Genomic DNA, 14,335 nt, shown 5'->3' with positions numbered 1-14,335 from the left:
TCTTTTTAAGTCATTAAGCCAATGGCACTGTAACACATCATATGTTCACAGTGACATCAGAGGGTTAGGCAAGCTAGTTCTTACCCTGAATTCTGAACTGAAAGAGACACCAAGTCTTCAAATGTTAGGTGAGGTGAACTAAAATAAAGCAATAGAAGTTTTAGCTTTTGTTCAAGCTCTCTTTCACTTTTTGAACATTAACTACAAAAACGATATTAAAAATCAATGACTTTTACTTATGTTTCCATAATTTGGAATAATTTTCCAATTTGACATTTTTTCTAGGTAGAAAATTACCTGATGAAACTGAAAGTAAAATGAGATCTTAAGATGAATAATTTATCAAGCAATATATCATAAACATAATCATTCAGAAGCAAGCCCATTAATTTCAAAAGGAATTCCCATTCAAAACTGATGGACATATGAATAATTTGTTGTGCTTAATTTAAAGATAGAGACAACTTTGGATCAAAGACAACTCCTGATGACTATATAAATATGTCCATGTGGCTTTCTTGGGAACAGTATAGTTGTGGTTATTAGCTTTTTCCAGAATATTTTTCAACTTCTCATTCTATCCTATGGTCCTGAAATCCCTGATGTTCTCCCATACAAAAATACTTAATAGGTCCAGCCCAGTTTAGTATTATGCAGAGTAGCATTATTGGTAAATACAGATTTTAATACTTTTTCACAATCCTATCATTAATTGAAAATAAACTGTTTAATAAACATACATTTATCAGTGTTAAATATAGGTGATTCTCACTTAATGATCACTTGTTCAGCAACCATTCAAACTTACAACAGCACTGAACAAGTGGCACTTCTGACCAATATTCGTAGTTATAACCAACACAGCGTCTCCAGTCACATGATTGTAATTTGGGTGCTTTGCAACCCACTCACAAGATGTTTCAGTGTCCCATGGTCATGTGATCACCATTTGCAACCTTTACTGCTGGCTTCCAACAAGCAATGTCAGCAGGGAAGCTGTTAAGCATGATGTCATGTGGTTGCAGGAAGTTGCAACCAGCAACCACCTAACAGGCTTATCAACAGCTATTGGAACTGCCATTGCAAAGCAGAATCGTCATGTGACTTCACACTTTATGACAGCATCGCTTAGCAATGGAAATTCCAGTCCCAGCTGCCATTGTTCCCTGTAATTGTCAATATAGAACAGGACCTCTTCAGACTCTTTTCAAAGGAGTTCAGCTGAAGAATATAAGTTAGTATATGGTAAATCAGTTGAAGTGTAAAGTTAGGGATAAATACCTGCCAATTTTTTTCAAATAGTTCCTTTTTAAATTTCCTTTATCTTCTCTCCCTCCCCCCCTACCCCCCAAAAAATTCTGCCCAACAATATCAACATAGCGGAGACTTAAGCTTAAACATCTCATATAATGCATTTTGCAACTTTTTGTCAATCTTATGTAACATTAATATTATAATTAACCTTATGTTAATGTCCTAGAAATATTAATGCTGATCTAATTTTTGTCTCATCTTTTAATATTTAATTGATCTAAATCATAGAGCTAACACTTTCAAGTTTCTATTGTATAAGCACTATTCAGTTACTATCTGTATTCTATAATGCATTGTTCATATTTTGTAATTATTAAAACAGCTAACTTGGAAAAAATAAAAAATAGCATGTTAAAAAAGTACAAAAGAATTATTCGTGTTAGAAAATAGAACAAAAGTTAAGTTTGATGTAATACCTTGCATTTCCTTATCAAAAGCTAAAGAGAGGAACTATAGTTAATATTCCATTTATTTTCTTTCTATTTTATGTAAACTATTATTTAATTTCCCTTTAAAATTCTAGCACTTATAGCAGCAATCATTGATTGTGAATTATTGTGATTGCAAAAGTTTGTTTCTTTTTAAAAAATCCATCAAATCTCAGTAACTAAGAGATGAATTAGAAATTCAGACTTTTTTAAAGAAATTGCAAAGTGTTTTATTTGTTGGTCTATAATCGAAAGAAGATTTGATTTGGTTTGATCTTTAGAACTTATGTGCAACTTATAATACTTTACTTGTTATGGAGCTACATCTAACATCACATGAGAACTTCACTTCCTACAATTGGAATTCCATTACTCTCCCTATGTGAATCTCAAATCATCTGAAATTCGCCAACTTTTCAGAGCATACTTGAAGTGTATGAAAACAAGAATAAATTCTATTTACTTATAGTATTTTATATTTTTGGAGATCATGGTTACCCAACACCCATACATCCTTGAATGACTTACCTTTTAAAAGTGTGAAACAAAATTAGAACAACAGATACCAGGGGAGGGGGGGAAAAGTCCAACCTATTGGGGGATGGGGGAGGGACCAACAGAGGCTCCACAACTGTCATAACCCAGGCCTGGAGTAAAACAACGTTTCCAAAAACTTTTTAAATGTTTGCAGGCTGGGACTCTTATAGGACAGAAAAGGTGCGCTTCTAAAGTCTGACGAGACATTGGTTCAAGGAATCTGGAATGCATCCACTCTGCCAATTCTTGTGTGCAGGAAGAAATTATTGAAAATGGGAAGTCCCTCAAATAACAGGCCTTATGCCATGAAGTGCTTTATAAGTGATAACCAAAACCTTGAAATGCACCTGGAAGCCAAATGGTAACTAATTAACTTTACAAAGCAGTGATGGCTCATGGGCATATTGTGGCATGTTCCTCATTGATGTTTTGCTGTACTCTGAATCAGCAGTAGTTTTCAAGGGCAGCCCAAAGTAGAGTCCATTGCAGGAGTCTGGATATAAGTAACTAAAGATGCTCCTACTTTAGGAATGTGTGCAATTGGCATGTTAGATGTGCCAAGATCCTCTTGGCTACAGCAGAGTTCAAAGTCCAGTATGGTCCTTGGATTTTCAAGTGATAAATGATTTGCTGGCGAATGAAAGTTAGGGATAAAGTTAGGGATAATGCCTTAACCATTCTTAGTTCTACAACAGACTTTTCTAAAATCCTAATATTCCAATTTTATTTTCAAATTTCATTCATGCATGACAAGCTACCTTGTCACTTTCATTCATGTTCTCCTTGTCACTGCTACTAGGTTTTTTAAGTTTTTGCTAGAAAAACAGAGTTCCAATATTTTATCTACCATTGTACAAATATATAGGATTAATAGTTTGCTTTCCTAACACTTGCCGAAAGATAAATGTTGAACAGCTAACTTCAATGCTTCAGACATGTATAAATCATAATAAAAGAAGTCTAAGCAAGCTATTTTACATAGTGTTCTTTTGAAGTAATCTAATTTAGTTTTCAATTCCTAATCAGCTGTGATAGAGGGGGGGGGGGGGAGAGAGAGAGAAAGAAAGAAGAAAAAGGAAAGGAAGGAAGAAAGAAATACCTTGGGAATGGAAAAAAGATACAGTGTGGTATTGGCTGACCAGTGTATTGCAGAAGCAAAGCTGAAGACATTTCTATCTTCAAATATAAATAATATGTTGCATAATTCTGTAAAACATTCAGAATTATTATATAAAGCATGTATTAATTGTTCCCTAAAACTGTCCACTTGTCACATAATTTCAATGAGAATTGTGGGTTCTTTTATACCTACTCTTTGTTTAGTTATTACCTTGGTTAGTGACCATTCACAAATTTGATGGTAATAAAGAAAAATTCTAATGATACACATTTACAATCCAATTTTACATACCTGATAATACGTGCCGTGGAGTAACAGATATGGCTATGCAAAAACATTTTCCAAATGAAATGGCATCAACCGATAATTTTTGCAGCCTCCCTCTCCCTCTCCCTCTCTCTCTCACACACACACACACAGACACAATAATTTTGCACAACAATCTGGTCAGTGGAATGAAACTTGAACTCTAAACAAGGAGTGAGTATATACCATTATTTTCTAGCTTTATTTATTTAAAAGATCCGTATGGCTCAGTGGTGGGATTCAAAAAATTTTTACTACCGGTTCTGTGGGTGTGGCTTGATGGGTATGGCAGGGGAAAGATCCTGTAAAATCTCCAGTCAGAGGTGGTATCTGCCAGTTCTCCAAACTACTCAAAATTTCTGCTACCAGTTCTCCAGAACTGGTCAGAACCTGCTGAAAACCACCTCTGGTACGGCTGCCTTATTACAACACTGGGTGACTCACACCAGCAATACAACTAAACCAGCAGAACCATAAACCAGCAAAACCATAAAAGCGAGAACCTAGTGCCTTTCCCATCAACAACTGGCTTCTTCTGTTTTCCAATATGTCAGAAATTAAAAACGGCATGTTTCCAACTATGTATCTTCTTAAACAGAAAGCATTGGTGGACTAAAATCCATGCTAAAAATATTAATATTCAACTTCAGTGCAGCATATTGGGATTATTTTCACATTCAACATTTATAGTTAAGGCTAAATTAGTGATGCCAGACGTTGGTAATAATGATGGATTTTTCAAGTATATTCTGAGTGAACAAGAAATAAAATCAGAGATAGTCAGGATGGCCTCCAAATTGTTATCTTCTAAATGTTAATGAATATGCTGAATTGAGGATTATGGAAGGCGAAATCCCAGACATCTGGAATGTGGTACGCTGGGAAGTACTGGCCTTCGTGATAAATGCTATCTTTTCGTGAATGCTTATTTGAATAACCATGCTTTCAGGAGGCTTTAAATCTTTTAACAATTACTGTACTTTTACTTTGTATGTGTGCATGTGTGTGCTATTGAAATAAAATTCTTTGAGTTGACAGCAATGATATTACATTCAAGACCACATTTAAATAATTCAAAATTCTCAGGTTCAAGGATAAAAAATTACCAAACGTTGTTTCGTACAGTGTGCTAGTGGTGTCTGCTTAAAAAAAATACTAACTATATAGAAATGTAACACAGAAATGTAATTAATCACTGCAATCTAAGCAACTTTGCTAAAATAGTAGACTGCCTGCATACCTGAAAAGACATCGACATCCGTGGGCTTGTTATATGGATCTCAAAAAAGAAACAATTACATATAACTAGAAATTAAGTTTATATGGATAAATTAATGTTACTTCATCAATATCTGCATTAATATGTAACCAAATTTAAATATGTATATATGTTCTAATACAACTCTGAAGCTGCCCAGTTATACCTGTTTTAGAGATGTTCATCTGTTCATATTTAATAGGAAATATTATATTACAAGAGACCATAAGGGTTTCTTAAATAGAGTCATTTGTGCTTATTAATTTTCACTTTCTAATAGGGTCCTAAGAGAGCAGCAGTCTAGATCAGTAGTTGCCAACCAGTGGGCTGGGGACCACTGGTGGTCCGCAAGAAAATTGGTGGTCCACAGAGAAATGTTGCCCCCAAAGAAATTAATCCAGGCTGCACAGGAACACAAGGCTGTGTTGCCCACATGGCCCGTGAGAACACAAGGTTTACGTCGCTTGTATTGCAAACAACATGAGGTAGTGAGGGGAGGGGGGAAAGGGTGCAGGGGGGAACTTCCCCATGTGCCTGGCCTAGACACCGGGCTGCTGCTTTCTTCTGCTGCTTTTGGCTGCACGCAAGGAAAGCAGCAGAAGTCTTTCTTTCTCTCCCCCAAACTCCACCAGAAATGAGTCTTTGGGACCTTGTAAGGCATCCTGTTCCAAGAGGCTGTGCCAGCGCAACAAATCTCACGAAGACTCATTTCTGGAGGAGTTTGGGAGAGAGAAAGAAAGACTTCTGCTGCTTTCCTTGCAAGAAGCCAAAAGTCTCTCTCTCCCCCTGAGAACTGAGCTGGAGACGGTATCCTGCAATCCCAAATAAAGAATGATCCATCGATAGGAAAACAGGGTAGGGAATTTTCCTGCAAACTTTTTTTGGAATTTTTCCAGGATCTCTGGTCCGCGGGATTTAAAATTATGAGTTTATTGGTCCCTGAGGTCCAGAAGGTTGGAGAACCCTGTTCTAGATGATTCAAAAACTCCTCCTGAGATTAAGACTGCTACATGCAGCATACTTGCAAAAAATGAATATAGTGAAATTAACTACTAAATGAGAAATGTGATAACAAAGGAGATGTGGGAACTGCAAGAATGCACAAATTAGATAGAAATTTGTGTGGTTGACTAGTTATCTTGCCAGGAAGTAAAGCATAATTTTATGAACCAGACCAGCTTTTAGTCTTTCACATACCTACTGAAAGGTATTAGCCATTTACCTAGAAAACAATATTTAAGTTTACCTAAACAAATCTTGATGGTACGCAAAGTAGTAGTTGTCATTGAGCATAAGAAAGAGTTGAAATTATATTTGCTTCATGTATCTGGATTACAAAGAAAGCAAAAAATAAAAGATGGACATCCCTATTGACATAGCAGTTATACTCAAACTTCCACTCTCTAGTGGTTCCCAGGGTGAAAGCATTAATGTGTCTGGCTAGAGACTTATTTCAGGCAGAAAAGCAGAGATACAAAGCTGAAGCAGATAAACAGCACCTGCTCCCTTATTAGAAAGACAGATGATGAAGTGGAGTCTGGTGTCTTCCTGTTCCCTTAATGCCACAGCAAGGGATTTCGGAAGCAGAGTAGGAAAGTTGAATGCTCCTGTTTTCCTCGTCCTCGTACAGTAAAATACTTTGGTAATAATCAGGGGTGGGATTCTACCAGTTTGCACCTATTCGCTACAACCGGTTGTTAACATTCTAAGCAGTTGGAGAACCGTTCATTAGAAAAAATTACTGGTCTAATCCTGTAAGGAAGGCAGGAAGGAAACATTCTGGTGTTGCTTACAGAAACTGCTTCTCCGTTAACCCTTATTACATTCTTGGCAGGACTAGACTTCCTGTCTCAGGAACGTCTCTGGAGTTTTTTCCCCCTCCTTTACTGGTACTTTGCTTGTGTGGAGTGACCATTCAAAGTTACAATTCACCTTCAAATGAGAAATGCCAGCAATGCCTATCTCTCACATTTTGTAAAATTCTTTTATGGACTATTAAAGCCATGGGTATTTAATAATTCTTATTTACAGTGATGCAGAATTTCTTAATGCATATACTTCACATCAACATGTTCTTTTAAATCTCAAAATGAGAGGGCTTATTATATTTTTAGTATCTTTAATACTGCTAAAATTATCTAGCTACCAATCAATTTTAATTCAAAATACAGGTCTTTTAAACCCTATATCTCAGGACTCAAGTTACTTGAAGAATATTTTCTGCTACAAAAAACTGCATAGTTATCATCCAGGTCTCCCTGCTATTCAAGGTCTGAAAGGTACAGTAATTTTACTTGAGATGTGCCATGAATGGAATTTTCTGTCCAGAGAAATTAGAGGCAAACAGGTGTATTTTTATGAACACTGAATTCTACTAGTCTTAATACTGTTTCTCTTAACTCTGAGGTTTTGTGGTGATTTCTGCTTTGTAATTTTGGTTTATAGATTAAACTTCCCTTATCTTCAAAGTTTATTTCAGTTCCTTTTAATCTCACTAATTGCATAGTTTTCCTATTTTCTTAGTTTGCAACTTTTCCTGATCTTTTCTTGATCTCAATCTTATAAAAATAAGGTATGCATTTTCTCCCTTTGACTTTCTCATCAGCGAGGCCCACCTACATCGATTAATTGCTATTTGGATCTTTGCTTCTTAGAACTGGATTTTCTAATAACTGTTGTACAACGTAATTATGCAATCACTTATATTTCTCACACAATTTTACTTTTTTAAGTTTACCTTTTTGTAATTATTTCAAACTGTAGAAACGTCAAGTGCTATGAGAAAAATACTCTTCACTACCGACCAAATATCCTACCTCGTCACCTATACATTAACTTAACGGTGTGAGAAAGGATGCTGCCAAAAATTCTGATGTATGCTTCAATGGTGCAAAGAATTGAAAATTGAAGAGGAAGAACTGTAATGTAAAAGTGACAGTTCTATTCCATTCACCATCTCCGCCTTCTGAGTACCAAGAGTTACCTTTGCTGACTTTGTGTTCCATTGCAGGCTTCAGGCTTCTTATAAACCTAGAACCTTAATTTTAGCCTCTGCATGCAAGTGAGGTTTCTACTTAGATGTTTACCCTATAGCCTATGTCAGAGTCCATATTGATGGAAAATGATATTTGGGAGGGTCAATGCTTGCCATTACATATGTTCCCCATCTCTCCTCTATTACCATGTGTGAGTAAAAAAAATGTCCAAGTAGATGTTAATTTGTGTTTTCTTAGCAAAGAATAGTTCCATCATAGTACCACTGTATGTGTTCTAAGTAAACTGAGACAATGTACGCTTTACCTCGTCATCTACCATTTCTTTCTATGTACTATCTTAAATGTAGGTTGTTAATTGCTATAGAAAAGAAATCTACACTAAATGGGATTCAAATATACTTTTAAAAAGGGCTTTTGAAGAACACTTAACATTTTAAATATGGAGTGCTATTTTTGATCAATAAATAAACCAGCTTTACAGATTTTACCTACAATTGTGCATTACATAAAATGTATGGCCCAATGTAATGTATTTTTTCAGATCCATCCAGCAAACTAAAATTGCGTTTTGTATAATTTGAAATCTGTATAAATTACACCTTATCAACCAATGGATAATTAGTAAAAGAAGTTTTAAAATATATTAGACATGGGGAGAAATCATGGACATGTGATAATAAAGTCTCTAATTATGACAGGAGCATTTGATTTAATTTCTAATTTTCCCATGAACTTTTTTTTGTTTTCTTTTTTTCAGTTTTAGGGCAATGTAAGTACTATTCATTCTTTTTCTTGTATTAGTAGAAAACCTTTAAAGAGAGGGCAATGAACCTCTTGTGTCTTAATTATCTAACTGCAAAATGGGGAATAAGAGCAACCTACATCAAAAAGATGCTGCAAAGAAATTCATTAGTGTTTGTATGTCATAAATCTATTATTAGTTTTTATTGTGATAAAAGCTAAAGAAGAAAATCAGTAGGGTTTTACTCTAGAAAACAATCACAAATTGTGTTATGTTTTACTGTATGAAAAGATTGAGCTGCGTATTATTCAAAATGCTTTGAATCTTTGCAAAATGATATGGACTAGGGAAAAATCATTTTCACATAAACACATCTTCAAGCTTTCAATGTATAATATTGTATTTATCATGTATATCCACACATGAAATGTTTTTTTATTACATTATATCATATATTTTCTCCAGAAACATAAGTCTAGAAGAGGAACTGAATCTCTTTTAAAACAAAGTAAGATTTGTAAAAGTAGCTAATCATTATTGTTAGTATTTTTGCTAAATACTAAATAAAGACATTTGGATTGGATGATAATTACTTTATTGGTTGAAACATGCATATAACTCCAAACATTATGGCCACAAGTGCAGCAATAAAAATGTTATGAAGAAAATTTTTCCAAACCTTCAGAAAATAAAAGTACTCAAATTTCAGCCCAAAAGAAGAGAGAAATAACTAGATGCTTACAAGAGCCTAAAGCAGTATTAATATGAGTTAGAAAAAAAAATCCCTATTTTAACATCATTACAATTATAGACTCCTTCAAAGATATTTTTATATCATTGCTTCATTGCCCAGTGTTTTAAATCTCCATTTCGATATTAAAAAATTAAGTAAATGCAAAAAAGCAACAGAAAATACTAAAGGTTAAGCTGAGAGGAACTGCATTTTTCATAGTAATATCTATGTATATGGATTGGGAAACAGTTAAGAGAAAGATACAAAAGTGAAACAACTGTTCTTTCAAGAAAGCATAAACTAATTTCCACTTACAATAATGTAACATGAAACAGTGCTGAAAAAATAATTTGTTACATAATCCATGGGCCATTTACGTTTTTCTGTACAAAGTATAAGGCGTTCAAGATGTGTGAACCATCCAGGTGTGTAAGATCGCTCATCAGACTCTAGTTTTGCATCCAAGCTTTGGGTGTTCTGGTATATTTGGCAAATAGCTCTGCAAAGGGGGTGGCTGCCTCTTAAAGCTCTGCTAGTTTGCTTAAAATGCATGAATTGTAAATATTCTTATCTCTTGTTCCTAAACATAAAGTCAATCAATTTTTTTGCATTATGTTGTAAGCCCCGTTTTCTACAAGCTATAATCTTGATTCTGAAACAACTGGTATATCAAAATTTCTAAACAAGTGTGCTTAATATTTTTCTGACAAGCATTACAAGGCATATTTCTGATTTAGAAAGGTACTGATGAACCTCATTTGTTAGCATTGACACTTTGTTATTTTTAAAAAACAAAAAGGATCCAGATGGGCAGCAGGTAGCCAAATGTATACATGTTTCATTAAAAACACTTAATCCTTAATTACAAAAGCACCACAGATTATTGCTCTAGGGGGAAAATGGCAAAAAAATATCTAACACCCATAGTAAAAACGTCACTATATGCACCAAGACTTACACCTCTGAAAAGCAAATATATGGAATGCTTGTTCAATTTTATAAATACTTTTGTTTTCCAAAAGTTGTGTTAATGATGCTTTTTTTCCCCTTAACTTGACAACGTTGGGAATTTCTAGAAGTACTGATACAGAAGGAAGAAGTGTTCATATATAGTTTATCAACTTATTGTAAGTCCTAAAAAATTAGCATTTACAAAATCCTTGATAAAAATATCTTTTAAAAGTTGTCAAGAGGTACATAAAAACATCCTCAAATGTTCATGTCAGTTCATATGCACCTGTCATCTACTGATTCAATTCTGTGCCTGTAAAAGGGAAAAGGGAAAATGTTATGCCAGTCTGCCTTTTATAAAGAAAGACTAACCCTACTTCATCTTCTCTAAACAACTTTTCAGCACTCGCCATGTTTCTTTGGCTACAAAGGTTTGAAGCAGACGAAACAGGTTATTTTACAACTATTGTATTATAGACAGGACAACTATAAATATTCTTACATTTACAGGTTCCTGGTTTGTAAAAGCCATAGAAACCTTACCTGCTAGCTTCCATTGTTCACAATGAAAAGCACCACACTACTACCTGCTCCTATTCACTGCATATTCAGATTGCTCTACTGTACCCTTAAAAATTTCACTGTTTCAATCTGCCCTTTTACTGACATGTGCTGGGTGGGATACCTCTGGATGTTGAAACACTAACAGCTGAGCGAGAGATGAGAATCTGTAATAACATTGCGGGGGCAACAAAAAAAGTATTATGAACATGCTTTCAACAGCTCAGAAACTGAATTGTAAAACACTGACTGAATCAGCAGGATATATAAAGTACCTCTTCAGCTTTACTTTCACCATTTTCAGATGGTGTAGTACCTTCCTTTGCAGCGTCCTGTTTTTCATCCTTCTTCCCTTTAGAACCTTTATTAGCCTTTGTTCCAGGTTCCTTCTGGTAACAGATCAAATGTACAGAATGATTGATTACACACTGGAGAAAATACCTAGGTAAAACTCTCTTCGCTCTATTTCTTTGAGAAGACAGTACATGTTTCTGAAATTATGCAGAGCCATAATAAAAGTTACAGAGATGAGATAATTTTGGTGAAACCCCACTCTACTCTGATGCACACCTTCAAGGTATCTTTTGCTGTCATGTCATATTTGGAATTTGACTCTTACATTATTTATAGCTGTCATAGTGTAAACTTTAGTTAAATCAAGACTAAGAAGACTACAAGAAGAAACCAGCATAGAAAATGGCAAATAGCAACTCTTGTTACTATCTCATAACTAAATGAGAATCCCTCATCACATGAGAAATACAGAAACGATTGAAAGGTGAGATAGTGAGGCTCCTTATCTTTATAGAGGAGATACCTGGCACAGGCCAATAAACAGAGTTAAAACTATGCTGGCTGGCAAGAAATACTAAATGACATTTTACAGCAGGGATGTCAAACTCATATCACAGAGGCAAATCATGTGGCTAAATCTGGCATGGGCCTGGCCAGCCTGTGATGCATCCGGCCCACGGGCCATGAGTTTGACAGCCCTTTTTTACGGGAACAACAAATGACTAGCTTCTGAGCAGCAATAATTGTGACCTCCCATGTTTTTAGCAGGAGAATGAGGTTAGTAGTATTCCCCAAGAAGCTCAGTGTGGTAGCAGTATAACTATCCCAACGTTACAGAGAGTAGCATTAGGACAACTGGAGTTAGGTCTAACATGATACCCTATGACTTCAGTAACCACCAGTTTCTCACAAAAATGCAGTTTATATTCTTTTCTGTAATTTGAAAACCATTGATAGGGAATGGAATGGTAGGGGGTGCATGAAGAAATGAAACCTTGCCAAAGTTTTCTCACATCTTGGATGTTCTGGACTGAGCTCTGACCACAGATAAATACAAAATTTTGGACAAATAACCATGTTGCTCTTACAATTAAAAATAAGTTTTTAAAAACCACCAAATGTCTTTTAAGTGGTTAAATTTTAGCAAAGAAAATCTATGTGATTTGACACTGTTATAAATTTTTCATACCATTAAATCTGAAAGATATAAAAGTGTATTATACATTGCCCATGACTCTTTGTACTTTTCCCTTCTTTTGGCACACTTTCAAGAAGAAAAGGAAAAAAATATTTAAGGTATTTAAGGAGTATTAGATATGTTTGCTCCCTTGAGTTATTTATTAATAATAAAATAGTATAAATAAATAAACAAACACATTTCTATCGTGGGAACATGTTTCTCTCTTTTGTGTACAAGAAAGGAAATGAGATAACTCATGCTTTTTTCTCCCATCTCCAAAAGAAATGTAAATATGTTGGTTAATCTAAGTGTCTAAAATATCCAATATGGGGTCATTTTACCATATCAAATAATAAATTGGAAAGTGTTTATAGGTAGAGAAAATAATTGAAAAGAACATGGAATATGCTTTGGGGTAAAATTTCAAGAAATAATCCAAAGCAACATTCCCAGCCTGTGGGTTGTTTATATCTCAGATTAAACACACTTAATACAGGATTAGATCTGGATCCTGCCTCATATAGATGAGAGCCTTCAGATCCAAGGAAAAATTTTGCTGCAGAAAGGAAGAGTGCTCATTGCACTCCTTTATATTCTACTTCCTGGAGACCTCCTAAAAACAGAGAGAAACTTTGACCTACAAGCCGGAAAACTGCTGAAAATCACACTTAGATTATCCTTTCCATTCAGAATTATTTGTTAATGGAAAAGAAGCTGAATCCAACTGTTTGTAAATAGGGATTAAAAGAAAATGGGACTTATTGCCAGATCAGAGGGCAGAAGGTTACACCCTATAGAATGTTGGAATGGTGTCACCTTAGGTTGTACAGTCATCCTGTGATATATATTTAACTGAGTTTAAAATGGAGATTTGTTTATAAACATGCATAGGAATCCACTGTGAGTACTCTTACACCAAGAAGGCCATTCTAACCAATTGGTTAATTATGTTTAACAAGTTAATTACTAATGTTCCCCATTGGAAGACCTCAATTTATACTAGATTAGTGGATTATAAATCTCCTCCCTTCACCATTATTGGAGATTTCTCTTTAAAATTGCTTTCTTTTGCATGGTATTTGGATTGAAAGGACTGCTATGGGTTCTTTCCCGTGCCAAGCTTTTTATTTTTATAGGTGTGCGTGTGTGTGTATTATGTATATGTGTGTGCGTGTATACGTACGTACATATATAGATGGGGAGAGCTTGAGCTTTGATGTAATATTTGGGAGGAAAGTGCAGAAGGTAGACTAAGTGAAATGTGGGACTGAATTTAAAAAGCTGTAAGAACAAATTAGATTATTATAGAGGGTAGACCTTGTAACTATTTTATAAAATATGTCTTTCATTAATTGTGAGGCTTTTATCACCTTATTATCTTACCTTGTCATGGCTGCACTCAAAACAAATGGCATTGTCAACTATGATATTTATTATGTTTATATCCTGCCTTTGCTCCATGAGCTTCAAGAACTAAGTACACTTTTCTTTGTATTTTATCTCAAAAAGACCTTCTGATGATAGTAACTGGCTCAGCAACACCCAGTGGGTTTCCTTGGCATACTTCATATTAATACACATTAATTATCAACGTACTACACTCATGTCCTTCCTAGTTGGTCAACAGTTTATAAGAACGGACAAGCAGCTGGGTCCAACCAGTGGCGAATGCTTCCTTGCAAAAAGGAAGGTTTCCACCTGCCCTAAAAGAAATAATGGTTTCCCCCCTGCCCAAGAAGTCATCCCTGGATGCAGCAGTACTGGATGATTTCTGTTTAGTTTCTACTTTTCCCTTTGGGGAAAATTGTTGAGAAGGTGGTAGGCCTATAGCTCTGTAGCCTATAAGAATGAGATGCGTTTGGGTTCTCATAATAAAGAAATTTGTAATTTGTACATTTACATCAGCAATAAAGAA

The 14,335-nt window shown here is 35.0% G+C and overlaps 1 protein-coding gene and 1 long non-coding RNA gene across 4 annotated transcripts in view; one reads left to right on the top strand and one right to left on the bottom strand.

Moving 5' to 3' along the window:
* Nucleotides 1-14,335, top strand: part of LOC148127777 (uncharacterized) — a 34,196-nt gene that overhangs the window by 7,021 nt on the left and 12,840 nt on the right. The gene's annotated exons all lie outside the window — the stretch shown is intronic.
* The window catches only part of HMGN3 (high mobility group nucleosomal binding domain 3), a 44,236-nt gene continuing 39,180 nt past the window's right edge, over nucleotides 9,280-14,335 (bottom strand). Inside the window, exons 5-6 of one of the 3 annotated variants that reach the window (XM_026695123.2) lie at nucleotides 11,222-11,335; nucleotides 9,280-10,698 (exon numbers count right to left, since the gene is read on the bottom strand). In XM_026695123.2, coding sequence (XP_026550908.1) covers nucleotides 10,687-10,698; nucleotides 11,222-11,335 — 126 coding nt within the window. In that variant the 3' untranslated portion in view covers nucleotides 9,280-10,686. Of the gene's footprint in view, nucleotides 10,699-11,012; nucleotides 11,336-14,335 lie in introns of those variants that run through there. The other 2 variants (XM_026695124.2, XM_026695122.2) reach the window with 2 other exon arrangements.

The sequence above is a fragment of the Pseudonaja textilis genome, chromosome 1 (assembly GCF_049901715.1).
Source record: "Pseudonaja textilis isolate UNSWEBS1 chromosome 1, rPseTex1.2, whole genome shotgun sequence".
In the NCBI taxonomy this organism is placed as follows: Eukaryota; Metazoa; Chordata; class Lepidosauria; order Squamata; family Elapidae; genus Pseudonaja; species Pseudonaja textilis.
Note: the sequence above shows the minus strand (reverse complement) of the source record. Positions and strands in the feature narration are given on the sequence as shown.